The sequence below is a fragment of the Triticum aestivum genome, chromosome 2A (genome assembly GCF_018294505.1).
Source record: "Triticum aestivum cultivar Chinese Spring chromosome 2A, IWGSC CS RefSeq v2.1, whole genome shotgun sequence".
NCBI classification, from domain to species: domain Eukaryota; kingdom Viridiplantae; phylum Streptophyta; class Magnoliopsida; order Poales; family Poaceae; genus Triticum; species Triticum aestivum.
Genome location: NC_057797.1, coordinates 758,474,376 through 758,498,683, shown reverse-complemented (window position 1 = coordinate 758,498,683; position 24,308 = coordinate 758,474,376). Strand labels below are relative to the sequence as shown.

General features: G+C 46.1%; 3 protein-coding genes across 10 annotated transcripts; 2 read left to right on the top strand and 1 right to left on the bottom strand.

Moving 5' to 3' along the window:
* The first annotated feature begins 9,832 nt into the window (after positions 1-9,832).
* On the top strand, positions 9,833-13,759 carry LOC123190959 (calreticulin). 4 transcript variants are annotated; one of them, XM_044603689.1, is made up of 14 exons: positions 9,834-10,083; positions 10,773-10,880; positions 10,985-11,177; positions 11,256-11,514; positions 11,595-11,651; positions 11,890-11,937; positions 12,021-12,107; positions 12,194-12,251; positions 12,366-12,433; positions 12,514-12,609; positions 12,702-12,749; positions 13,214-13,252; positions 13,340-13,411; positions 13,513-13,759. In XM_044603689.1, exons 1-14 carry the CDS (start codon positions 9,981-9,983, stop codon positions 13,522-13,524), a joined length of 1,248 nt encoding a protein of 415 aa, XP_044459624.1. In that variant the 5' UTR covers positions 9,834-9,980; the 3' UTR covers positions 13,525-13,759. The 4 variants fall into 4 exon arrangements, with proteins under 4 accessions (XP_044459622.1, XP_044459625.1, XP_044459623.1 ...); XM_044603687.1 differs by having other exon boundaries at positions 9,833-10,083; positions 12,366-12,609; XM_044603690.1 differs by lacking the exons at positions 11,595-11,651; positions 11,890-11,937 and having other exon boundaries at positions 9,833-10,083.
* Positions 13,760-14,556: 797 nt separating this feature from the next.
* LOC123190960 (OVARIAN TUMOR DOMAIN-containing deubiquitinating enzyme 7) lies at positions 14,557-18,862 on the bottom strand. Of its 4 annotated transcripts, none has more exons than XM_044603691.1 (12): positions 18,651-18,862; positions 18,439-18,545; positions 18,268-18,343; positions 17,954-18,103; positions 17,709-17,773; positions 17,529-17,613; positions 17,236-17,385; positions 16,987-17,127; positions 16,762-16,879; positions 15,535-15,674; positions 15,328-15,425; positions 14,557-15,068 (listed from the first exon to the last, which is right to left on the bottom strand). In XM_044603691.1, exons 1-12 carry the CDS (start codon positions 18,717-18,719, stop codon positions 14,933-14,935), a joined length of 1,335 nt encoding a protein of 444 aa, XP_044459626.1. In that variant the 5' UTR covers positions 18,720-18,862; the 3' UTR covers positions 14,557-14,932. The 4 variants fall into 4 exon arrangements, with proteins under 4 accessions (XP_044459626.1, XP_044459628.1, XP_044459630.1 ...); XM_044603693.1 differs by having other exon boundaries at positions 15,535-15,656; XM_044603695.1 differs by having other exon boundaries at positions 15,535-15,656; positions 18,268-18,350; positions 18,651-18,840.
* A 66-nt stretch (positions 18,863-18,928) lies between these two features.
* Positions 18,929-22,596, top strand: LOC123190961 (50S ribosomal protein HLP, mitochondrial). 2 transcript variants are annotated; one of them, XM_044603696.1, is made up of 4 exons: positions 18,929-19,141; positions 19,297-19,357; positions 20,048-20,151; positions 22,002-22,596. In XM_044603696.1, exons 2-4 carry the CDS (start codon positions 19,324-19,326, stop codon positions 22,368-22,370), a joined length of 507 nt encoding a protein of 168 aa, XP_044459631.1. In that variant the 5' UTR covers positions 18,929-19,141; positions 19,297-19,323; the 3' UTR covers positions 22,371-22,596. The 2 variants fall into 2 exon arrangements, with proteins under 2 accessions (XP_044459631.1, XP_044459632.1); XM_044603697.1 differs by having other exon boundaries at positions 18,971-19,141; positions 19,302-19,357.
* Positions 22,597-24,308: the final 1,712 nt, after the last annotated feature.

Below are 24,308 nucleotides of genomic sequence, written 5' to 3'. Positions count from 1 at the left end.
CGAAAAAATCGCCTGGGGAGGCTTCCTGGGGGCGCGGCTGGAGATGCCCTGAACGAGCTACCTTCACTCGACTAGGCATATATTTTGGGCAGACTAGTCAAGATATGCTATTTGGGCCGGCCCGGGAAAGAGATGCTACGTGAGCTTGGTTTGTTCCGGTTGTTTCATTCAGGAACTTTTGTATTATTTGCCACACTTTTTTTCCTAAAATTTGCATATTTTGCACATCACCACCGCATGTCAGTGTCGAAAATATGCAAGTTGCAAAAAAAGTGTGGCAAATGTGCAAATCCCCCGTTTCATTCGCTCGTTGGGTTTGTCTCAAAAAAAATTGCTCGCTGGTTTCTTTTTAGTGGAATTGTTTGGGCCTTTTTCCATTTTTTTTGTTTTTTCTGTAAAATAAAATGGAGCACAAATTTTGCTCCAATCTATTAATTAAGGAGTTGCTCAACAAGAATTAAAATGAAAAGGAACTACAATAAGCCTACTCTGGGGCATAATTCTACTCAAGCTCTTGGCACCCCAATGACTCAAAGCTTAGCAATGGTTTTTATTTTCTCAAAAAGGACGGGTGACCAAGACATCATAGCCTAGGCCGCGTCGACTACTTCCCGTGTCCTGCTGATGACCACCTCCCATCACCCACAGAGAAATTAAGTTACTAGTGACACGTTTGGTCGTCCGCATTAGCCTCAGCCAAGCTAACGCGTGATGTTTTTGGCATGTTTGGGTGCTTGGACCGCATCGAAAAGCTGGCCCGCCAGTTGGTGCACCAATATGAAACTTGGTTTAAAGACCACAATTTTATTATCCCAATCAACACACATGCCTTTTTGCTAGCCTTGTCCTAATGAAAGCCAGCAATAGTGAACCAACCTGTGGTTGAATGGTTAGAGGGACTGTGGTATCTCCAGCCTATCAGGGTTCAAGTCCTGGTGCTCGCATTATTTCTGGATTTATTTCAGGATTTCCGGCGATGCGCTTTCAGTGGGAGGAGACGTTTCCGTCCACGACGAGGCGCCGACGGTGACTTCGTAAATTTCAAAATGACATGCCGGCTTAGTCTCTCGGAGGTGCTCGTATGGATAGGATGTGTGTGTGTTTATAGGGGTGAGTGTATGTGCGTATGTATGAGCGCTTGAGTATGTACTGATGTTAAAAAAAGCCAGCAGTATAGGCATCATAAGTGGAGGAAGAGGAGCACGTGGATCGAGCGACTGAGGAAGAGATTGAGCGTGAGCTCGAGATGCTATCGTGGAGGAGGAGTGGTGGAGCAAAGGACCTAATCGCGTCTTCTGCCGGCGGCACGGAGGTGGATAGGCAAAAACACCAACGGGAGGTGGGATGGCATGATGGGGAACAAGATCCTTGTTGAGGGCATCTCCAGCCGTTGGCCCCCCAGGGGGCGTCTAAAAGCGCCGCCTGGGGGTGAGCCGGCGAAAAAAATGGCACTGGGGGCGAGTCGGTCTCCAGTCGTCGGCCCCTAGGGCCGCCCCCAGGCGCGTATCTTAAAAAACAGAACCGTTCGGAGAAGTTATGATAAAAACTAGTTAAATTTCGGCCAAACATTACAAATTTCGGCGAAATTCGGCCAAACATTACATGAAACTAATCTAAAAAAAGAGAAAGGGGTTGAAGTCGTCGCCGCCGTCGCCGCCATCGTCGTCGTCGGCCTTCTCCTTCTTGACGCGGGCGCCCCTGCTGGACCCCTCCCCGGCGTCGCCATGGCGAACAGGCGGCGGCGCGTAGTCGTCGTCGTCGCTGTCGCACAAGACGCCGACCCCGCCTTCCTCGCGGCCGTGTCGGCGCTCCTCGAAGCGGCGTAGGGCGGCGCGCGGCCGCTCCTTCTGCTTCTCGCGGCGCGCCTTCTCCATCGCAATGGAGTCCTGGCGCGCCCATTCGAGGGTGGCGTCGCCATCGTCGTCGAACTCGGCCTTCACCAGCGCCAGCCCCGGCTCCGTCTTTACCGGCGCCAGCCCCGGCTCCGTCTTTGGCTTGACGAAGCGCGGAGGAGCCGACGAGGGGGCGCGCCGGCCGCCCTCGTTGATGACGATGCCGGCGCTGCGAATGCGCCGGCCGAGCGACGTCTCCGCCGCGGGCTCGGCCTTGACGCCGAGCAATGCCGGAGAGCCGGAGGAGTGTGAAGAAGAATGGGATGATGAGGAGGAAGAAGAGGAGGCGCCGAACCTCCTTGGAGCCCATGGCCCGGCGCGTCGGTGCTGCGCCGGTGCGGCCACCCTCGCCGGGGGGTACGCCAACGGCGGGTTGTTGCCGCCCTCGAGGTACGTGAGCACGCCCTCGAGTGTGCGGCCGGGGACGCCCCACCAGAGGTAGCGTCCCTCGCTGTTCTGCCGGCTGCCGACCACCGGCGCGCCGTTGGTGGACGCCAAGCGCTGCTGTTGGCGGCGCTCGAAATACGCCGCCCAGGCCGCGTGGTTGTCGGCGGCGTACTGGGGGAGGGAGAGCTCGGCGTCGGTGAGGGACGCGCGCACGATCTCGACCTCCTCGGCGAAGTACCTCAGGTCCGCCACGGCGTCGGGCAACGGGGGAATGGGCACTCCCCCGGCGCTGAGTCTCCACCCCGTCGGCCTGGCGCGCATGTCCAGCGGCGTCGGGATGTTCGCCTGGAACAGGAGCCAGGACTCCTGTTTTTGGAGCGAACGGCGGCCGAAGCCGTTGGCCGCCGCCGTATCTCCGGGGAAGCGTTCTGCCATGGCGAAGGCGGGGCTGGGCGGGCTCGGGAGAGGTAGAGGGAGGGGCTGGGCGGCGGCGCTCAGGGAGAGGTAGGGAGAGGAAGGGCTGGACGGCGGCGAGGGGCGGGGCTGGTGTGGGCGCAAGTGAGTGGAGGCCGCCGGCTTTTATAGCCGGGCCGCGCCCGTGTGTACGCGTGCGAGGGAGTGGAGGCGTCGGCGCGCCGTCCCGTGAACGCGCCGCCCGTGAGGAATCAATGGCAAGGCTGACCGGCGGCAGCCTTGCCATTGATTCCCCACGGGAACCGAGGCTGTTGGGGGAAGACGAGGCGCCGAGTCGCTGACGCGGCTGGCCCGCGTCTTTTTCGCGCCAAAACAGCTCGCCCCGGCGCCCCCGGGCGCCCTCCAGCGCGCCGGGTTCGGCCTGGGTCCGCCGGCGCTGTTTTCGACCCAAGCCGACGAAAATCGGGCTTCTGGGGACGCGACTGGGCCGTTTTTTCAGCACCGGCGCGAAAAAATCGCCTGGGAAGGCTTTCCTGGGGGCGCGGCTGGAGATGCCCTGAACGAGCTACCTTCACTCGACTAGGCATATATTTTGGGCAGACTAGTCAAGATATGCTATTTGGGCCGGCCCGGGAAAGAGATGCTACGTGAGCTTGGTTTGTTCCGGTTGTTTCATTCAGGAACTTTTGTATTATTTGCCACACTTTTTTTTCCTAAAATTTGCATATTTTGCACATCACCACCGCATGTCAGTGTCGAAAATATGCAAGTTGCAAAAAAAGTGTGGCAAATGTGCAAATCCCCCGTTTCATTCGCTCGTTGGGTTTGTCTCAAAAAAAATTGCTCGCTGGTTTCTTTTTAGTGGAATTGTTTGGGCCTTTTTCCATTTTTTTTGTTTTTTCTGTAAAATAAAATGGAGCACAAATTTTGCTCCAATCTATTAATTAAGGAGTTGCTCAACAAGAATTAAAATGAAAAGGAACTACAATAAGCCTACTCTGGGGCATAATTCTACTCAAGCTCTTGGCACCCCAATGACTCAAAGCTTAGCAATGGTTTTTATTTTCTCAAAAAGGACGGGTGACCAAGACATCATCGCCTCGGCCGCGTCGACTACTTCCCGTGTCCTGCTGATGACCACCTCCCATCACCCACAGAGAAATTAAGTTACTAGTGACACGTTTGGTCGTCCGCATTAGCCTCAGCCAAGCTAACGCGTGATGTTTTTGGCATGTTTGGGTGCTTGGACCGCATCGAAAAGCTGGCCCGCCAGTTGGTGCACCAATATGAAACTTGGTTTAAAGACCACAATTTTATTATCCCAATCAACACACATGCCTTTTTGCTAGCCTTGTCCTAATGAAAGCCAGCAATAGTGAACCAACCTGTGGTTGAATGGTTAGAGGGACTGTGGTATCTCCAGCCTATCAGGGTTCAAGTCCTGGTGCTCGCATTATTTCTGGATTTATTTCAGGATTTCCGGCGATGCGCTTTCAGTGGGAGGAGACGTTTCCGTCCACGACGAGGCGCCGACGGTGACTTCGTAAATTTCAAAATGACATGCCGGCTTAGTCTCTCGGAGGTGCTCGTATGGATAGGATGTGTGTGTGTTTATAGGGGTGAGTGTATGTGCGTATGTATGAGCGCTTGAGTATGTACTGATGTTAAAAAAAAGCCAGCAGTATAGGCATCATAAGTGGAGGAAGAGGAGCACGTGGATCGAGCGACTGAGGAAGAGATTGAGCGTGAGCTCGAGATGCTATCGTGGAGGAGGAGTGGTGGAGCAAAGGACCTAATCGCGTCTTCTGCCGGCGGCACGGAGGTGGATAGGCAAAAACACCAACGGGAGGTGGGATGGCATGATGGGGAAGAAGATCCTTGTTGAGGGCATCTCCAGCCGTTGGCCCCCCAGGGGGCGTCTAAAAGCGCCGCCTGGGGGTGAGCCGGCGAAAAAAATGGCACTGGGGGCGAGTCGGTCTCCAGCCGTCGGCCCCTAGGGCCGCCCCCAGGCGCGTATCTTAAAAAAACAGAACCGTTCGGCGAAGTTATGATAAAAACTAGTTAAATTTCGGCCAAACATTACAAATTTCGGCGAAATTCGGCCAAACATTACATGAAACTAATCTAAAAAAAGAGAAAGGGGTTGAAGTCGTCGCCGCCGTCGCCGCCATCGTCGTCGTCGGCCTTCTCCTTCTTGACGCGGGCGCCCCTGCTGGACCCCTCCCCGGCGTCGCCATGGCGAACAGGCGGCGGCGCGTAGTCGTCGTCGTCGCTGTCGCACAAGACGCCGACCCCGCCTTCCTCGCGGCCGCGTCGGCGCTCCTCGAAGCGGCGTAGGGCGGCGCGCGGCCGCTCCTTCTGCTTCTCGCGGCGCGCCTTCTCCATCGCAATGGAGTCCTGGCGCGCCCATTCGAGGGCGGCGTCGCCATCGTCGTCGAACTCGGCCTTCACCAGCGCCAGCCCCGGCTCCGTCTTTACCGGCGCCAGCCCCGGCTCCGTTTTTGGCTTGACGAAGCGCGGAGGAGCCGACGAGGGGGCGCGCCGGCCGCCCTCGTTGATGACGATGCCGGCGCTGCGAATGCGCCGGCTGAGCGACGTCTCCGCCGCGGGCTCGGCCCTGACGCCGAGCAATGCCGGAGAGCCGGAGGAGTGTGAAGAAGAATGGGATGATGAGGAGGAAGAAGAGGAGGCGCCGAACCTCCTTGGAGCCCATGGCCCGGCGCGTCGGTGCTGCGCTGGTGCGGCCATCGAAGGACGCCACAGGCGAAGCCATGCGGCCGACGGTGGCGACGGGGACCTTGCTCGCGGCTTGGCACGGCGGCGAGCTTCTGGTGGACAATGGCACTGGCACAGTGGGGTTGGTGATCGGATCTGACATAGACGGATCAACGTGGCGATGGGTGGTTGGGCGCGGCGCAACAGACATGTGTGGGCATGTGGCCGTGGGTGTTCACGGCGGCACTGGTATGCCGGGCATTGTGATGGCATGTGCGCCAGGGGGCGGCGGCGATCATCCTCGGTTGCTGCTGATCCAGGCGCGTGGTGCATGCACTCCAAATCCGTGATGGAGGAGTGCGCAGAGATTGCGCTGGCTGGAGGCAGGCGGGCTGGACGTGGAGCTCTTGCTGGTTGTTTCGGTGGACACACTTGCACGTCCTGGAATGAACGGATTGCTTGCAGGCTAGCTTTGCACTTCAGTGCATCAGGCTAGCAGAAGCTTCACCATCCTCTTGCACTGCAAGGTCTGACACCCAGAAAAACAGATCGCCACGTGTTGCTCTTGGCGACTCTGAGCGGCGCATCCACGCCGACGCTACCAACGCTCTCTCCCTCATACATTCTCTCCTCCTCGCTGAATGTTTTCGTTGGGCTGCCCAACGGCTATAGTTATCCTAATCTTTTGTTGACTAAGTTGACAACGCCTTCCGCAGACTTCGTTCTCATGGGTCCATAATGTCAGCTTCAAAAGCTATGGTAGACATGCAACCCATTTATTTTACATCTCATTTTGATTCTGTTTCTGTTTTTCGAATACACTTATTCTGTGGGGTGGATGAAAAAACTATATTGCGGACATGCAACCTATTTATTATTTTTGAGAATTTACAGTCCATTTGATTTTGTTTTCGAATACACCTATTTACAGGACTGGGTTAAAAAATAATATCGCAGACATGCATGACATTTATTATTTCTGAGAATTTACAACCCATTTGTTTTTTTAGAAGTACGCATCTACTTTTTTTTGCGAAATGCATTTACTTTTTTTCGGATACACCTATTTGTTGCGGTAGGTGAAAAAACAATATTGCGGAATTTGTTGCGGTAGGTGAAAAAAACAATATTGTGGAACAGCAACCCATTTATTATTTCTGAGAATTTAGAGCCAATCTGCTTTATTAAAAAAAGTAGACTCGTTTTCTTTTGTTTTCCGAATACATCTATTTGTTGGGCTGGTTAAAAAAAGTAATATAATGGGCATGCAAGTCATTTATTTTTTTGGATAGTTTACAGCCCATTTGTTTTTGTTAGAAATCAACCGATTTGTTGTGATAGATGAAAAAATAATATTGGTCTAGACACAACATTTCCTATAAAAGATACTATAAAACTGGGTTCAGCTTTCATTAAAAAAACTTAAATAGAGCTTGACATTCTTATATGAAAAACCAGTTCGTCGTAGGGCCTAAAAGCAAGCACGGATGGGTCGGCCGCGAGTGTTCTTTTCTTTTACCCTCCATGTTTTTTGGTCGGTTTTTCTTAAGAAAATATATGTATTTTAGAAAGCTAAATCTTTAAAACCATATTTAAAAAGGAAAAATATTTTTTACATAAATTGTCAAGTATGACTTTTTAAAATCGCATGTATAAGAAAATGTTCACCATATATTAAAAAAAATTCATCCTATATTTTAACATGTCGCTAAAAATATTCAATGTATATTATAAAAATGTTTAGACTATTATTATTAAATGTTTGTTGTGCATTAAAGAATTGTTCACAGTGTACTAAAAATTTCTTCACCGTATATTATTAAGAAGGAAAAATAAAAATACAAGAATGTAAAAATACGAAACGAAAAACCTGAACGAAAAGTTGTAAAATAGCTGCTGCAGCGCAGCGAATGAGAAAACAACTAGAAACCCCCAACAGGGCCGCCCCAGTACTGCTTGCCCGCGGGCGTCGAGGTAACTAACCGCACGAGAGCGGCATGTCCATGGCTCTTTGGGCCGGCCTAATTATCACCAAAATACCAAGTTGAAGATTTCTCCAGCCATTTCTTCTGTATCACATGGAGACAAGTAAAGTTTCTAAAAAAAACATGGAGACAAGAAAAGAGAAAAGAAAGGAGGTATTTGTTGGCAGTAGATGGGTTTTACTAAAGGCCAAAATTATGATTCTTTAGTTATTTGTTTTAGACATGCAATTCTTCTAATCTACTTGTTTCCATTTCTTAATGGGTTTTTATTCTAAAAATAAAATTTATAATTTTATGAGCATATAAGAATGTTTACAAATTAAGAATCATGGATTTTAAAACATTACCAGATATAAAAAGTGTTAACGAATTTATAAAATGTCAAAGAATTTTAAAATTGATAAAGATTCTATTCGTAGTTTCTATTTTTAATATTTTCTGATTACATTTTTCTTCTTTTATAAAACTTGAAAAATTTGTAGAAAATGTTTTGTCAATATAAAAAAAGATCCAAATTTTATAATTATTTAGTGATTTAAAAAATATCTGCAGTTTTTTTAAAGATGTTACGCCTTCTGATCCATATTAGGTATCGTTGAAACGGATGCATCTAACACTATGGATCGGATGGGTACAAATTGTCATTTGAGCATGCCAAGGCCTCTTGTTAAAAACCTACTGCTTTGATCTACATCTTTCTTGCTCATGTCTTTCGTCGAGGGTCTTATGCATTGGATATTATTATGTCACTACGTCACAGATCGGTGTAGGGGGAAAGGCTGGCTTGTGTGGGTGTTGCTTACGCATATGCGATTTGTTTTTTTTTTTGCATGTACCTTTGGGACATTTTCCATATTATATGTATTGACCTCTTGCCATTGGTGGGTATTAGGCGTATCCAGGCCGAGGTTCACAGTGAAGAAACCGACATGCTAATGCGGCTGCTCGGTCCACTGCTCGCTATTTCTAACATCGTGAAATATGAAGGTGTGTTGCAAATTTGGTCACTACTAATTTTATATGCGGTACTATTTCAGCCTGGTATATAGCTGATTTTACAGAAATGAAATTCCGTTTACAATGATTTCCTCCCTCGTCTGTTTCTTCGATCCGTTTCATGCACACGTCAGATTTTTTGAGTGGGCGGTTGTTGCACTGAGTAGGCTTTCCCTTTGTGTTGGCTATGTTGCAAACTATACCGATGTCACACCCTCTTAGTGTGGTCGGTGTTGGCTCTACAGAGGGCAAGGGAGCGGAGCTATATGTTTGTGTTCTTCCCACGTGTTGATTATAAATTGTCCCATGCGATACCTGCCACCAAGGGCGAGTCCATTGTCGTGCTTGAGCTTAGATCATGGCTGAACTTCGGGAACTATTTTCGATCTCTGCTTCGTCTCTATGTTGGGATCATTTGGAGGTGGGTTCATCAGTGACCTCGTGTGAGAGTCAAGTTTCGCTTATGTCATGTGAGCATCTGGATGCGCCTGAGTCCACCATCGTGTCAGATTATTCGTGTGCGCTTGATGTTGTCGTGTTAGTGGTTCCTATCGGCGGTGTGGATGTGGCCGGTGCGTTGATGCCTCTTAGTTGATGAAAACTACACAAGAAATCCAATGAGTTTTAGGATCTTGAAAAATAAGTGGTTGGTCAGCCTAATTCGGCAAGACAACCAACTGCCTCTTGAAGAAGAAACTAAACATGAAGGAATGAAAGAGAAACAGAGGCAAGAAGGGTGGCACCATCGAAAATGCATTCATAATTCAAGGCATTCATAATTCATTGTCGTTGTCTTCTTTTTTTTATTGTTGTTGTGGGAGCCCTTGTCAGTCGTTCCATTTTCACTATCGAGGATGGCAATTGTTATGCGTTGGTAGGGCCGCATGTGCGAGTACTTGGGCTGATTTCAAGGGGAGGGGGGGGGGATGGACAGTGTGTGTGCGGGCGGGGAGCTGTTTGTATCGGTTTTTTGTTTTTCGTAAATTAGTTGGCAACCATCTTCTTCTTAAATAATCGGTTAGGTTAAACAACCAAAATACACCAACAAACTCTGTATTTTACCATTGTGAGGCCATCCATCCCAGATCAGTGATTTTGCTTTCGCCCCACTGACATGTGGTCCCACCCCACACCACACCCGGTGACGCACCGCCCACGCCCTCGCACCACCCGGATCGCGTCGCATATTCGCATCTGACCCGAGAAGCTCCGCATTTTACCATTTTCAGCCCAGCGCCGCCCCCACGCACGCGCACACGCGACTCGCCAAAATGGCCGGCCAAACCCCTCGAAAAAACCTCGGGCTGGGCCGGTAGGCCAGCGGGGCCCGCCCGCGCCTCTCCACGTCCCGAGCGCCCCAAACACGTCGAAACGTCCGCGTGGCGCGCCCCCACTGGCTCGCGCCCCGAGCCGGCGCCCGCCATTGGCCAGTGGCCGCAGGCCAGCGGCGCCAGCGTGGCACCCGCGCGTCAGCCTCAGGGCCCCTATTAAGCAGCGCCCCGGCGAAACCGATAGGGGAGGGAAGGGGTTCCGATCGGATCGGGGAAAAGGCCTCCACGAGCTCTCGTCTCGACTGCCGCCGCCGCCCGAGATGGCGATCCGCCGTGGGCCCTCCTGCGCCGCCCTCGCCCTGCTCGCGCTCGCCTCCGTCGCCGCGGTCTCCGCCGACGTCTTCTTCCAGGAGAAGTTCGAAGGTGAACCTCCCCGTCCGATCCTATCTCGAGTAGTGCTGTCTAGTGGTAGTTGAGCTGCTGGCGTTAGTTGGTTCCGATCCGTGATCTGTGGGGCTTGGCCGCATTTCGGTCCTTGCTGCGGGCTGTTAGGGATCTAGAGCTGTCTGCTTCATGTTGAATTGTGTGCGAGTTTGCGCTTCGTTCTCCATTTTTGGCTGGTCGCTGCTGTGATCTAGAGGATCTGAATCTGACGCTAGGTTAAGCTGATGTCTTCTTCCATGACGTTAATGTGGCGACACATGATCTCGTAGCCTGGTTGATGCATGGCTTCGTGGGTTTTAGTACCGGCGAAACAAAGCCAATCTAGATTCATGGCTCGTTCTTCTTCGTGCTCCCATCTGTGAACTCTGTGTGCCCTAGTGTTACATGCGCATTTAGTGTTGATCAACGCTTTATGGCAATCACGTCGTTTCAGTTCGAGTGTTGTCACTCGCTACCTGTCATGATAGATCATGCCTGTTCCATATACAGTTTTTCGGATCTATAAATAGGACATACTAGAAACGGCATTGTTCTGTCAACCCATGTCAGCACTCTACAGAACCTGGGCAGTTAAATCTTACCTTAAATTTACCCTACTGGTTTGAGTAATGTTTACTGTATATCTGCTATTTTGGGCCGTTCTAAGTGGAACTTTGTTGTCTGATCAGATGGTTGGGAAAGCCGGTGGGTCAAGTCTGAGTGGAAGAAGGATGAGAACATGGCTGGTGAATGGAACCACACATCTGGAAAATGGCATGGAGATGCTGAGGACAAAGGTGAATTACCCAAACTTCTCTCCACCTCTTTCAGGAAAACTTGACTAGAGATTTTCTTTCTTGCGGTTTACTGATGAAGCCTTGATTCTTGATTCTCGATGTAGGTATCCAAACCTCAGAGGACTACAGGTTCTACGCCATCTCGGCGGAGTACCCTGAGTTCAGCAACAAGGACAAGACACTTGTGCTGCAGTTCACGGTGAAGCATGAGCAGAAGCTTGACTGCGGTGGTGGTTATGTCAAGTTGCTTGGAGGTGATGTTGACCAGAAGAAATTCGGTGGCGACACACCATACAGGTAGCTGTTCTCTTCTGTTCTTGTGCTGATGTGCCTGCTCTCTGCTTAATTTACTGAACTTGTACTTTTGTGCTACAGCATTATGTTTGGACCAGATATCTGTGGGTACAGCACCAAGAAGGTTCACACTATCCTTACTAAGGATGGCAAGAACCATTTGATCAAGAAGGACGTGCCTTGCGAGACCGATCAGCTGTCGCATGTGTACACTTTGATCATCCGCCCTGATGCCACATACAGCATTCTCATTGACAATGAAGAGAAGCAAACTGGAAGCATCTACGAGCACTGGGATATTCTTCCTCCCAAGGAAATCAAGGACCCAGAAGCTAAGAAGGTAAATTGTGGAGTTTGCTTGTAATTTTGTTGCTTGCTCTTTTTTCGATATCCATAGGCTGACGTGTTTTGTGATTGCAGCCAGTGGACTGGGATGACAAGGAGTACATTCCTGATCCCGAGGACGTCAAGCCAGAGGTAGATTTCTTTGTTTCTACAATGTTGATACCCGCATGAATTGATGAATAATGATGTGATCAGAACTAGCGCTTTGTATTAAAGCCACTTGCCACTTCTCAGTTAGCTATAAATTTATTTGCATTCTCTAGTAGAATTGCTCCTTTTTTGGCGCCTCGCACAGTGCGGTTAGAAATGATCACCATATCTTGTTTTTATGCAATATTTGAGTATATGACTCATGGTTGGTTATTTTCAGGGCTACGATGACATTCCCAAGGAAGTCACCGATCCTGATGCTAAGAAGGTACATGCGTAGCTTGATATGTCATTGTATGTCATATGATGTACACCAATGTGTTTTAACATTCCTTGCTGTGATTATTGCAGCCTGAAGATTGGGATGATGAGGAAGATGGTGAATGGACTGCCCCAACCATCCCCAACCCAGAGTACAAGGGCCCATGGAAGCAAAAGGTATGCCTGTTTTTTCTGTCAATTCAGAAACACTTTAATCAGCAATGCGTATTTTGATGTCTAATAAATTTTGTTTCATATGCCAGAAAATCAAGAACCCTAACTACCAGGGCAAATGGAAGGCACCTATGATTGCCAACCCAGGTATATTTTTACCTGGAACCGGACCTAGTATCTAGGATTTAACTTCTGATTATGAAATGTTTTGGGTAGTGAATTATATGACTCGTGCTCTGACATCTTTATTGTGCTTCACAGACTTCAAGGATGATCCTTACATCTATGCTTTCGACAGCCTGAAGTACATCGGAATTGAGCTGTGGCAGGTCTGTTCTGATTGCCAAGTAACTCGTCAATTCTGTCAGGAAGACGGAACAAATAGTCATGCCTTTTCTTATGTCTGCAGGTTAAGTCAGGAACTTTGTTTGACAACATTCTCATCACTGACGATGCTGCCTTGGCCAAGACATTTGCTGAAGAGACCTGGGCCAAGCATAAGGAGGTATGGTGCATTTTACCTAGCATCATCTATCACCTTATCATTTGATTGTTGATCCAATATGTACTAATGGTGCTGAATCTTGCAACTTGCAGGCTGAGAAGGCTGCTTTTGACGCGGCTGAAAAGAAGAAGGAAGAGGAGGTAAATTCCCTGGCAGTATTAATGTTTGCCTAGTTAATTGCTGCATGGGTATCAGCTTCAGTATGATTAGCTTTGTTATGTTCCTGTTTATCAATCTTTGTGTTAGCGTGCATGCCATTTTACGTTCTCTCCCTCTTTCATGGCTGCTTTATTTCATAATTTCCTGCCGGTCCTGCGGAAGCTAAATTAAATCTGAACAGATTTAGGTCCTGTCCTGTCACTACCATTAGTCCTACATATATCCCCCACTTCAATAAATGCAACCATAGTATGACCAGAAGTCTAATTGATATCATCTGTTTCTGGTATATGTCTGTTGTGTTGTGCCTATGAATAGCAGCACGTCTTCTCTTTGGTTACTGGAACTCTTTCTCCTAAATTGTTGTGGTTGCTACTATTAGACTTGTACTGTTTGGTGTGAGTGAGCTCGTTATTGATTGTCAATATTACCTGTTTGTTACCAGGATGCTTCCAAGGCTGGTGAGGACGATGATGACTTGGATGTAAGCTTTGGCCTGAATCCTAATGTTATTACCTCTCAGAACATTCTTGATTAGCTAGACCTAAACTTATCTGGTCTTTGTTGACAGGATGAGGATGCCGATGATGAGGACAAGGATGACAAGGCTGGGTCTGATGTCGAGTCTGATGACGAGAAGCACGTAAGTTGCTCCCTTCCTTTTGTTCATGCGTTTTCCGTTTTATAATTTGTTCTCCTGTTCTTGTTTCCTCACCCACCTTGCCTTGCAATTTGCTTTTGCAGGATGAGCTCTAGATGGATGGTGAGGATGAGAGGAGGCCGCCTGCCTTCGCGCCGGTGCCATGATTTATTAGTTGTCTCTCATTATGATGTTCCCCTTTTTGTGATCAGAAACTTGACAAGTTACTGTGTGTAGAAGAACAACATCACCGTGGGGTCTTTGTAGCGCTTTTGTAGTCCAATTTTTACCGGAAGGGAACTTTATAGTCGTTAAACGAGCAAAAAATAAAAAATCTTGCACTAGTCTTCATCCTTTGGTACTACGTACATGCTATGACCGAAACGTCAAGATGGTGCTTGGTCTAATGCTGTGTTGCGGTCTAGCATCATGTTCAGACTTGAGAGTCTGTTTTGCACTATGTAGATGCACCACACGACGATGATAAGTAGCAAACCTGATTGATGTTCCACATTTCTCACTGGGACACACTACGCTTCAGCGAAATATTGCCAGGGGCAACCGAGTCTAGTCATTGATAAATTACACCGTGTCTTGCAAGATTTATATCTCTAATAGTGGCGATAACCAGGAGCAACCGAGCCAAGTCATTAATAAATGACACCGTTTCTTGCAAGATTTATATCTCTAATAGATGATGTAGATGCAAATATTTGTACTCCAGATTTGCTCTAGTAGATGTAAAAATAGCACTTGATGCAAATTTTGCTCTAGAGCATCAAGTGATAATTCGGAGCAAATGTAAGTTAATGGAAGCTTGCTACGAAGTCAAGAACACTTGAGCCATAGGGATCGATTTCTAGTCGCGTAGCTTCATAATAATTTTGCAAAGCTTCCGCATAATTTCCTTTGGATTGATATCTAAACAAAATGCAATAATTTCTAACATCATGCAAAATTTGATAAAATACTACACAATTTTTAAAATATGATTTTTTGGATGGACATCAACATATGTTCAAACATCCTGTAAAAACTAAAGTCACCTAGAAATATTAGGATTGTTTTTATTTTTTTATCTTTGACCCTTTTTTTGTGTGGAAGTTACTGTTTGTGCATTTGTGCTTGGGATTAGAGCAACACTTCCGAAGATCAAAGGACTATTTATGCCTCTTTCGTCCGCATCAGGACAGCATTGATCACAACCTAATCACAATGTTCATACTCACTGATCACAACTGAGGTTTCACCAATGGAAATCAGTGTCGTATATAATGTACCCATGTGAATGCGCCTCCCATTAGCAGACATCATCGTCGCCCCTATACATCCTACTGCTAGGATCTAGCATCACAAGAGCAAACTGTCAGTCAGCAATGGCTGGCATTCGCTCAATGATACCGGTCAAGCGAGAGGAATCATCGCAACCCCGTTGGTCCACGCCTCGCGGTTCAGCCATGGCTAGGCGAGCACATGCGCCTCTTCGAAACCTCTCAATGGAGTGTGCTGGACATCAATGAGTGTTCATATGCACAGGGCCCCTAGGTCTGGCACAGGTAATGCAGACTTGCGTTCCTTGACGGGTGCTGCCTGGACTTGTTCTTTCTTCTTTTGCTTCGCCTTCCCTTTCTGGCCCTTCCCTTGGCCACCGCCTTTGTTCCTGATGGCGTCAAGCAAACAGAGGCGAGCATTATCAGTGTTTTTATACTTTATTTACTCTCTCAATTCAACATTGTACAAAGAAAAAGCAGACATGCAGCGTGCAAGGAAACTGGTGATGTTTTTCTTTTCTACACGAAATTATCAGAAGAATGTTTGCCTATCTAAAAAAAAGAGAATGTTTGCCATGGAAGAAACAGAAAAGAAGCTCACAAGCAGTAAAAAGACCAAGAGAGAATGGGAACATTCAGAAGTCATACTTTGGAGGTTCTCTTGACGGTACAGCCGTGGCTAAACTACAAGAAGCCTTGTGCTTCTTTGCAGATCCACAAGAGCACTCCTTCGTTTTTGAGTTTTCCTGTATAAAAGCACAAGGGGTAACTCTCATTATTATTAAACATAGTGGAAGAATGTGAGGCAGTTTAACATTGGGAACATTAGTCAAGAGATGTTCACATGGTAGTTACCTTCTTAGCATGTGGATTTTTGGATTCCTGAACCGCTTCATCTTTACTAGAACAACTTTCTTCTTCCTTGTGTTCAACCATTTGGTCCTCGTTCTGGGATGTGCTAAGCTTAAGCTCATCTCCTACGGAATATACAAACTCTGATCATCCAGGAAATATGCACAGTAAACGAACGAGTCAGTATCCAACTGTTCCTGAATTAACCAATTCAGGAATTCAGAACATCCCAATGCGATAAAAGAATAAATCCTACAATTCCTACATGCGAGATTTCTGGAGACCTGATACTATTGTACCTAGTGTACTGAATTTTCCTTCATCTTACTATTTACTTGGTAAAATATATTCTTTCCTTAACAGTTTGAAATCAATTTAGAGAACCAAACCTTAGTTGAACAAGGATGGTAACTCAGATAGAAGCTAAAAGTGTTGACGTTCACTTTCGTAAGTATTTATTCAAGGTCTACACAACAACAGCCCTTCTCAGATATCACCTAAACATCTATTACCTTGCCAGAAGTTGTCTTCACAACAACCAGCAATTCACCAAAAAATAGCAATTTTTACCCAAGTCTATAGTGCAACATTTCTGGTTATCACATACAACTCTTAGTACAGATCTACCAATTATATGAATGTTAACTAACATATGAAAAAGGCATGCAGAACAGCAAAGTAGCCTATACTTTGGCAAAAACCCATGAATGATTGAGCATTCCCAACTATCTTTTGACAGTATTGTGTTCACAATTATTCTAGAAAAGGAGTGTTTTCTTCATAATAAGCAGCAGATGGTTACGTGAAGCACACACCCAGAACATCTAGATTGTGATAGCACCAATCAGCTTACTACCTAGTACTTACAAATCATCCACAGTATTAAAACCTTTGGAAATTTCAGGTGTGAATAAGAAATGCTGACACAACATTAAGTGAACTGGACTAAGAACACTGGATTTTTTTTTCAGCAAAAAGCTAAGAACACTGGAACAGGACTTCACTCTAAAAACTGCATTTGTAACCAAAATAGTGATTTTTTATAGGAAAATTTATGAGTTCTAAGTCTTTGGAAAAGATGGGGATATCAATCACTAGAAGCCACCCCAAGTCCAATATGGTGATCCAGATCAAGATCCCAAATGGGTTAGATAGTGGCATTACGATGTAAAACTGTTGTGAAGACAGAGGCCATATTTATTAGTCACTTCAGAGTAGTTCAAGGCTTACCATTTCCCGCATAGTCCATATAAGGATCTCCGTCCACATTATCAGAACTCATTGCAAATCGCTCGGCTATCATGTACGCAATAGCAGAATCAACATCGCCATCCAATTGACCCAAAACCTGCAAGACAATTACTAATGACGTCCAAAGATAATGATTGCTAACAATCACAGAAAGCAAGTGCAGAAATGCAATGCAATAATGGCAATTAATCATAAAATTCATACATGTTCAACTGCAGCAACACTAGAACATCCAGTGCCAGCCATGACCAGTTTAACCGATGTATCATCATAGGCCGCCGCATGTCGCTCGGCTATCATGTACTCAATAGCAGAATCGATGTCGCCATCCATTTCACCCAAAACCTGCAAAAGAATTATTAATGCCATCCAAAGATAATGACTGTTAACAATCAACGTAAATCAAGTGCACACATGCAGTGCAATATTCAAAGTTAATCATGCAATCCATACATGTTGAACAGCAGCAACATTAGAACAGCCAGTTCCGGCCATGACCATTTTAACTGATGTATCATCATAGGCTGATCTGTTTGAAGATTTCTTCGAGTCTTTAGCTTTCGTTTGAGCATTGTTGCTCGTGCTGGCTACATTGGAATCTGTCTGCAATTGAATAATAAAAAACATAAATCGACCACAGTAAGTAAACGCATAGTCAGTGGTCCCCAAAGACAACAGTAGTCCATTGTTCTCCCAGAACAGAGCAGAATAGAACAGAACTGTTAACAATTTTTGCAGTAGAAGACCTTGATAACAACTGGCATTGCAGGACCTTGGCATGGATCTTCAGTAAGCCTGACACTATTGTAGTGCTCACCGTGATGATAAGATCTGCATTCAAACAAATTAGATGGTACATGAGAACTATGCCCACTACGAGCAATAATAACAGTTTAGTTACATAATCACATAACATCTTAACTTACAAGTGAACCATATTGCTAGCTTCACGACCAGAAAAGTTGTTTATGTACCACCGTGGTGAGTTAAGCTGTAAAACAAACAGTAATGATACAGGTGTTAATCAAAAGTTATATTACGGATATAAAACTATCATCCATTGAAGAGTATCAAAGGGCATAAAGGTAGCACACCAATCTTATACAAACTGTAAAATCTTATATTGTATAAATCATAGGGATCAGAAAGGCAATCTTGCACTGAAAATTACCATGTGGATGCAGATGTTTCTTCCCGTGACAAGAGATCCCGCCTGCAACTCCATATTGCCGGCCCAAGTCCCATCCTTCATCATGGAGTCACAGTAGTCATCGAACGGCACATCGTCCTCGATGAAGGGCTCAAACTCCTCGCGGTGTTCCTACAAGTTGGACACAACAAGGATCATCACAAAGTGTCATAGCCCTGTGCACAGTATTCAGCATCATGCCTAATTACCCCACCATGAAATCCTAACTGACATTGCAATTTGGAAGTAGTAACTTGCTACAGTACACACAAAGAGTCGTCTGACTGCATATATACCACGATGTAGTGCACAACCATCTCCCGGTACTTCATGTGCTGCCCCTCGTCGCCCTCCAGCTGGTCGCCCATCGCCCTGCAGACTACGATGAGTAGTCATATAACTCAAAGGACAGCAGGCCTAAACCTGAAGCCATCTTTCCTCAAGATGAAAGAGAATCTGAAGAAAACCTGAAGAAGCAGTTGCCGTCTGCGGTGACCTCGACTATCTTGAGCCCGAAGGAGCCCAGCTGCGCCCTGAACTCCGACATGTCGGCCTTCTTCCCCATCTTCTTCTCCTGCGGAGCAAAAAGAACCAAAGGCGGCCTGAGTCCTCCGGCGCCGGGAGATCGATCAAGTGGTCGGAAGCGACGCATCGGTCGATCGGGGGCGTGGTTCGTTACCGCTGCGTCCCGCTGCTTCGGCTTGCGGGGCTTGGACGCCGCCGCCGCCTTCTTCTTGCCCTGGGCCATGGAGCCCTGCTTCCGTGGAGTATCCTCGAGGAACCGGGGGCTGCGGCGGCCGGCGGGGGGTGGGGGCTACTGAAGTCCGCCGGAGACGGGGCAGAGAGAGAGAGGGATCGGAGGAGGAAAAGATCAGCCCGGGCCGGCTCATGGGCTTAAATATTGGCCGAGGAAGACCCGAAGTGTTTACAGAGGCCTGACGTGTTGGGCTGGGCCGGGCTACCATTTCACCCAGATCATGTCTGCCATGGGCTGTGGGATTAGGTCGCGCGCCGCCGGCAGAAACCCCACCCTCCTCCTCTCCTCTCCTCCTCCCACCGGAGCGGCCAGCTCGAGCTCTCCTTCCTCGTCGGCGCCGTCCTCCTCCCCCGCTCCCTTCTACTGGAGCAGCGCGGAGCGGAGATCCATCCGGTTGCCTGAGCCCTTTTGTTGTAAGGAAGCCCTAGCTCTGCCTGGCTCGCCGTTCGTTTCGGTTCCTTTCTACGCGCCAAGATTTCCGCGCCAGATTTGGTTCCGCCGGCCCTGATGCTACGCGCATGAATCCGCGGTGTCGTTGCTGTAAAATTTGAGCCATTTTCTTGTGCAGGAAAGCGTAGGCAGAGAGCAGGGTGAAATGGCAGCATTCCTCAGGTCCAAGTGTTCGTCAGGTACTGTAGCTAACTTCTGGGCCTTCTCAAAGTCTTGCTACCTGAACCACCTTAGTCAGTCTTGATACTCGTAGCGGTTACTTGATATTGTAGCAGGCAAGAGTTGGTTAATATGGAATTTGATCAAACATGCATCTTCACGCCATGTCATGTTTTTGTGTTGTCAGTTTTATTACTCTTTGCAAAGATCAAAATTGCTCACATACAATCTGTGATTGGTGGCATTGGTGCGAGAAGAACATGGTGTGTTAAAACCTTGGAGAAAAATCATGGCTACTCCCTCCGTCCGACAATATAAGATCATTTTTCAAGCTATTTTATATTGTGGGACGGAGGGAGTACTGGTTACACCTCTGTCTGAATGGTCTGCTACTTGAACCTTGGTCACTCCAAACTTCAGATTATGTGTTTGCCTCAAAAATTGAGTAAATGACTATCTATTAGGGATGTGATCATGTGGTGTTTATGGTTAACTCCTATGACTTAAATGCTTAAAGAACTCACATCACTGATTGTGAAAGATATGGCTGGTTTTCTCACCATAAGAAAATGATCAGGTGGAGTATCTTGGAAGCTCTAGTCAAATTTTCTCTCTGGATTCCTTTGAAATGTGACCAGTTGCATATTCTTTTGGCCAGTGATGCTTATAGCAAAATAACATGATGCAAACACTTCTCTTGTTCTATGTAGTTGGACGTGCTATGATGGGAAGCCTTGGAAACAATCTGTACGGGGGCGCTAGCTCGTCTATTGAAACAGTGGCAAGACCATCTCGTTCTGATGCTGTCTGCCAGGTATTGATGCTTCCTTCAAACCACAAATGCTTGTTTTTTCAGTCATAAGAACCAACCAACCAGGGGCGGAGCTGGAGCAAATCTTACCCGATGCACCACTTTAACAAGGCATAAATTTTTTCAAGCGTGGATGTATTGAATAAATGTGTGTTTTATAGGTTTAACACACATTATTGGATATAATAGAAGCGATTTGTAAAAACGAAATGTAGCCATCAAATTGCTTACTATAATGATAAAACAAGGGATATAACTACTTGAAATGTAGCCCAAATGAAAGTACTTAGATTGCTAAAAATTGAAAATTACCTTAGTATGTTTCTATTCCTCCAGGCCATGAAATACTCAACCGCCATGAAATACTCAACCACTTGAGCATTGGTGGCCCTTTTCATTTCTTCCTTCTCCACATAACAAATAATATCATCACTCAAACTTTCATCATTGAGGCGATTGCCCTGATCATACTGAATCTCCTCTTCCCAATTTATGTCTTCTGGCTGTGATGGTGCATTTCTTTTGAGAAGAAACTTGTCCATAGTATCTGTATTTGACAAATATAAATTATAAATGAGACATGGAGAATTGTATAGGAAAATAAAATATAACCTAATTAGAAGTTATAACCCTAGAAAATACTCCACACTTTTACCAAAACATAGTGATTTATTATATTCACTACAAGTCTATACATGATTGTTGAAGTTCAACAAAACTAGGAAAAGCAAGACAAAGGCCCTACCACAATTGTGGCCTTTTGTAATTTATCATCTATGGCGGACACAGAGACGAACATTCAAGATTGGAATTTGAAAAGGATGCGAAATTACCGAGCACCGGACGGCGTGCAACGTTGCTCGTACGCGTCGCTTCGTCACCGTGTGAGGACCCAGGCTGCATGGAGGCCGGCGGCCGGCGCGCTGCCGCTGCCGCCTCCGGCGGCTGTGTGGGACGGCGACGCGCAGGGGGCGTATGGAGTATGGTAGGCTGGGTTCGTACGCGTAATGCACAAATCGATCAATGGATCGATTAGTTTTTTTCTAGTGAAAAAAAAGGTGGATCGATTAGGTTTGCGTACGTGACTACGTGAGGAGATTCTCTTTTTTTTTTCATAGACAAAAACTACGTGAGGAAATGGTGGATGCGCAAGCGAACCGTCGTGCGTGCGTGTACTGCTGTGTTGGGCCAGTCCGGAGGCGTCGGAGTGGCTGGAACGGGCTAACCCTGATGCACAGCTCTTGGGCCACCCTGATGCACTCGGCCTTTTTAACTAATAGGCACTGCTAGCGAATTTTTTCACCCGTATTCCTGTGCATACGGGTCAGCCCAATGGGCTCCGCCCCTGCAACCAACATGACCTTTTTTAAGTCATGTGGTAAATTTTTGTCGTGAGCACTCAAAAGTTCCATGCAATGTGTATATCTTCTATTGCTCCGACGATATCGATGTTCCGGTATTAACTAGGCAGTTTGTTAAATTGTTGAATAGCTTGTGTTATTATTGCTGCCAAGATCTGAGATTTTTCTTTGGTTGGCTTCTTAATTGTCTACAATGGGGTTGCAAGCTAGATATCTGTGACTTGCCGAACTCCATTCTTTGGGGTTCTCTTCATGAGGCATTCTCTAAGCTTTTTTTTTGCTCTGTTTTCTGTAAACTGGAAGAGGGCCATAATGTAAGAGTTTGGAATGATTCAAAACTAACAGGGTAATTGCTCAAAGTGAGTAATGCATAATTTTCTTGAGGTGCTCCCTCTGTAAAGAAATATAATACAGAGGGACTAATTGCTTATCTAATCACAGATGTTTTCCAAGTAGAGAGTTTGGTAACACGTGTTCCTGTTCTGGTTTCAGCAAATTAGAACATTCATCCAGATGAGAACAAACCTCAAGGTGGTGGACAACTCGGGAGCCAAGCGGGTTATGTGCATACAGTCCCTTAGGGGGAAGAAAGGAGCGAGGCTCGGGGACATGATCATCGGCTCTGTCAAGGAAGCGCAGCCTCGTGGTAAGGTCAAGAAAGGAGACGTGGTCTATGGGGTGGTTGTCCGTGCTGCCATGAAGAAGGGGCGCAGTGATGGCAGCGAGGTCCAGTTCGACGACAACGCGATCGTGAACAACAAGGGTGAGCTGATTGGCACCCGTGTCTTTGGTCCTGTCCCCCATGAGCTCAGGAAGAAGAAGCATCTCAAGATCCTGGCTCTGGCTGAGCACATAGTATGAGATGCCTATCTGCTGACCTGTATCTAGGTATTCCGCAGAATGAAATGGACATCTCCAGGATTTTACCTGGGATGTTTTGGTTCTCTATTACTACTCTATTCCACCTTTGCTTTGGTTATTTCTGTTTGCCAATAATCTCTGCTCTCTGATGGAACCGAAGTGTGTTGTTGACAAACCAGACAAGGATATGTGTACTTCGCTCATTATAGGACTTGACCAAACTTCACACGACACGAAGAGTGGAGTTTTTTTTACCCCACAAAATATACTTAATCTCCACATTATATCCTTATATTCTAACGTAGTTTGAGATATCTATCGGCGTCGTTTTATCTCCCTGTTAGTTCCGCATAATGAAATGGGCATCTCCAAGGTTCATCGGATGTTTTGGCTGTCTCTTGCTGTTTTGGTTGTCTCTTGCTGTTGGTGATTCCATCTTTGCTTTGGTCATTTGTGTTTTCAAAAATGTCTATTCCAAAAGAGAATATGCCCTGGTGAAGCTGTAGTGACTGCTCAGTCTGTTCTTTTATGTTCAGTAATTACTAGTTACTCCAACAACAACAACAACAACAACAAAGCCTTTAGTCCCAAGCAAGTTGGGGTAGGCTAGAGGTGAAACCCATTAATTACTAGTTACTCCCTCCGTAAAAAAAATAAGAGCATTTAGATCACTACTTTAGTGATCTAAACGTTCTTATATTTGTTTACAGAGGGAGTACATTGCATGGCATCTTAACATTATTTTGTGATCGTAATATTTCCATGTTCTTCTGTTACGATGTAAAAACGTTTGGATTATATCCACCTTATTTTTTTGTAAATACTTTGACAAATTTTGTACGAGTACATACATTTGTCTTCTTTTCACTTCAATTTTTTTTTCAATTCTATCTTTTGTAAAATCATTATTTGGGGGTAAACACATGAATATTTCTTTATGAAATGTAATTTTTTTTTGGAACACTGACACATTTAAAAAAAACATGAACACCTCGCTTGAGACATACCAATATTTTCTTTTAACATAGAAGAACATTTATATAAAATACACGAGCATTTTTTTAAGAATGCATGAACATCTTATTTTTGTCATATATGAACTTTTCTTTTTGCAACACATGAATATTTTTTGTACAAATACGTGGATGTTTTTTCTGAAATACATGAATATTTATTTTAATATACATGAATGTTCTTTTTTGTGGAGACACAAATTGTTCCTCCCATCACATAAATATTTTTACCATAAAATTAGGAAAATGCTATTGTTCAGCCGGCGGATAACACGCACCGCGTCCGCCGCCTCCTATGTCCAACACGTGTCCTTGTCCCCTTATCCTTTCCTTATGTATTCTCCATCTCCTTACGCCCGCTCTCAGCCATGGCTGCTGCTTGAGCATGCACGCCCGAGCTCCGCTCCAGTCACCATCAGCCTTGTTGCGCCGTTCTAGACTCCGCTCTCGCCCTCCGTCGTTGCTCCAATAAGGATGCTTTTTTTTATACTTTTCACAACAACGGCTTTGTTTCAAAAGTCCTCCCGCAACAATGACTTTGTTGCATAAATTTCTTGATTCACATAGCAAATGACATCATCTTTTCAGTGGAAAAATTTCTGCAACATTATTCATGTTGCAAAAATCCTCCCGCAACAACATCTATGTTGCAAAAAAAGGTGAGGACAGAAAAAAAAATCCGCAACACCACCATCTTTGCAGAAGTCCTCCCGCAACATCATCTATGTTGCAAAAAATGTTGAAGGCAAAATTAAAAATTCTGGCGAAAACAACACTTCGGTGGTTTTGCAACAAAGTAATTGTTGCAGAGCCATTATTAATGTTTCAAGAAATGTGGAGGCTCATGTGCAACTAAAATTTGGAAGGCTCATTGCTCTGTTTTTCACACAGGTGTTCATGTTTCAGAGTGGAACAGAGCTAGTGT

Bases quoted from the DNA above. Each gene is read 5' to 3' on its own strand.
- LOC123190959 (XM_044603687.1), top strand. From the start codon at position 9,981: ATGGCGATCCGCCGTGGGCCCTCCTGCGCCGCCCTCGCCCTGCTCGCG. The intron at 10,881-10,984 runs GTGAATTACCCA...TTCTCGATGTAG, and splicing joins TGGAGATGCTGAGGACAAAG to GTATCCAAACCTCAGAGGAC. The intron at 11,515-11,594 runs GTAAATTGTGGA...TTGTGATTGCAG, and splicing joins AGGACCCAGAAGCTAAGAAG to CCAGTGGACTGGGATGACAA.
- LOC123190960 (XM_044603691.1), bottom strand. From the start codon at position 18,719: ATGGCCCAGGGCAAGAAGAAGGCGGCGGCGGCGTCCAAGCCCCGCAAG. The intron at 18,546-18,650 runs GTAACGAACCAC...TTTGCTCCGCAG, and splicing joins CGAAGCAGCGGGACGCAGCG to GAGAAGAAGATGGGGAAGAA. The intron at 17,128-17,235 runs GTATGGATTGCA...ATTCTTTTGCAG, and splicing joins ATGTTGCTGCTGTTCAACAT to GTTTTGGGTGAAATGGATGG.
- LOC123190961 (XM_044603696.1), top strand. From the start codon at position 19,324: ATGGCAGCATTCCTCAGGTCCAAGTGTTCGTCAG. The intron at 19,358-20,047 runs GTACTGTAGCTA...TGTTCTATGTAG, and splicing joins CAGGTCCAAGTGTTCGTCAG to TTGGACGTGCTATGATGGGA. The intron at 20,152-22,001 runs GTATTGATGCTT...TTCTGGTTTCAG, and splicing joins GTTCTGATGCTGTCTGCCAG to CAAATTAGAACATTCATCCA.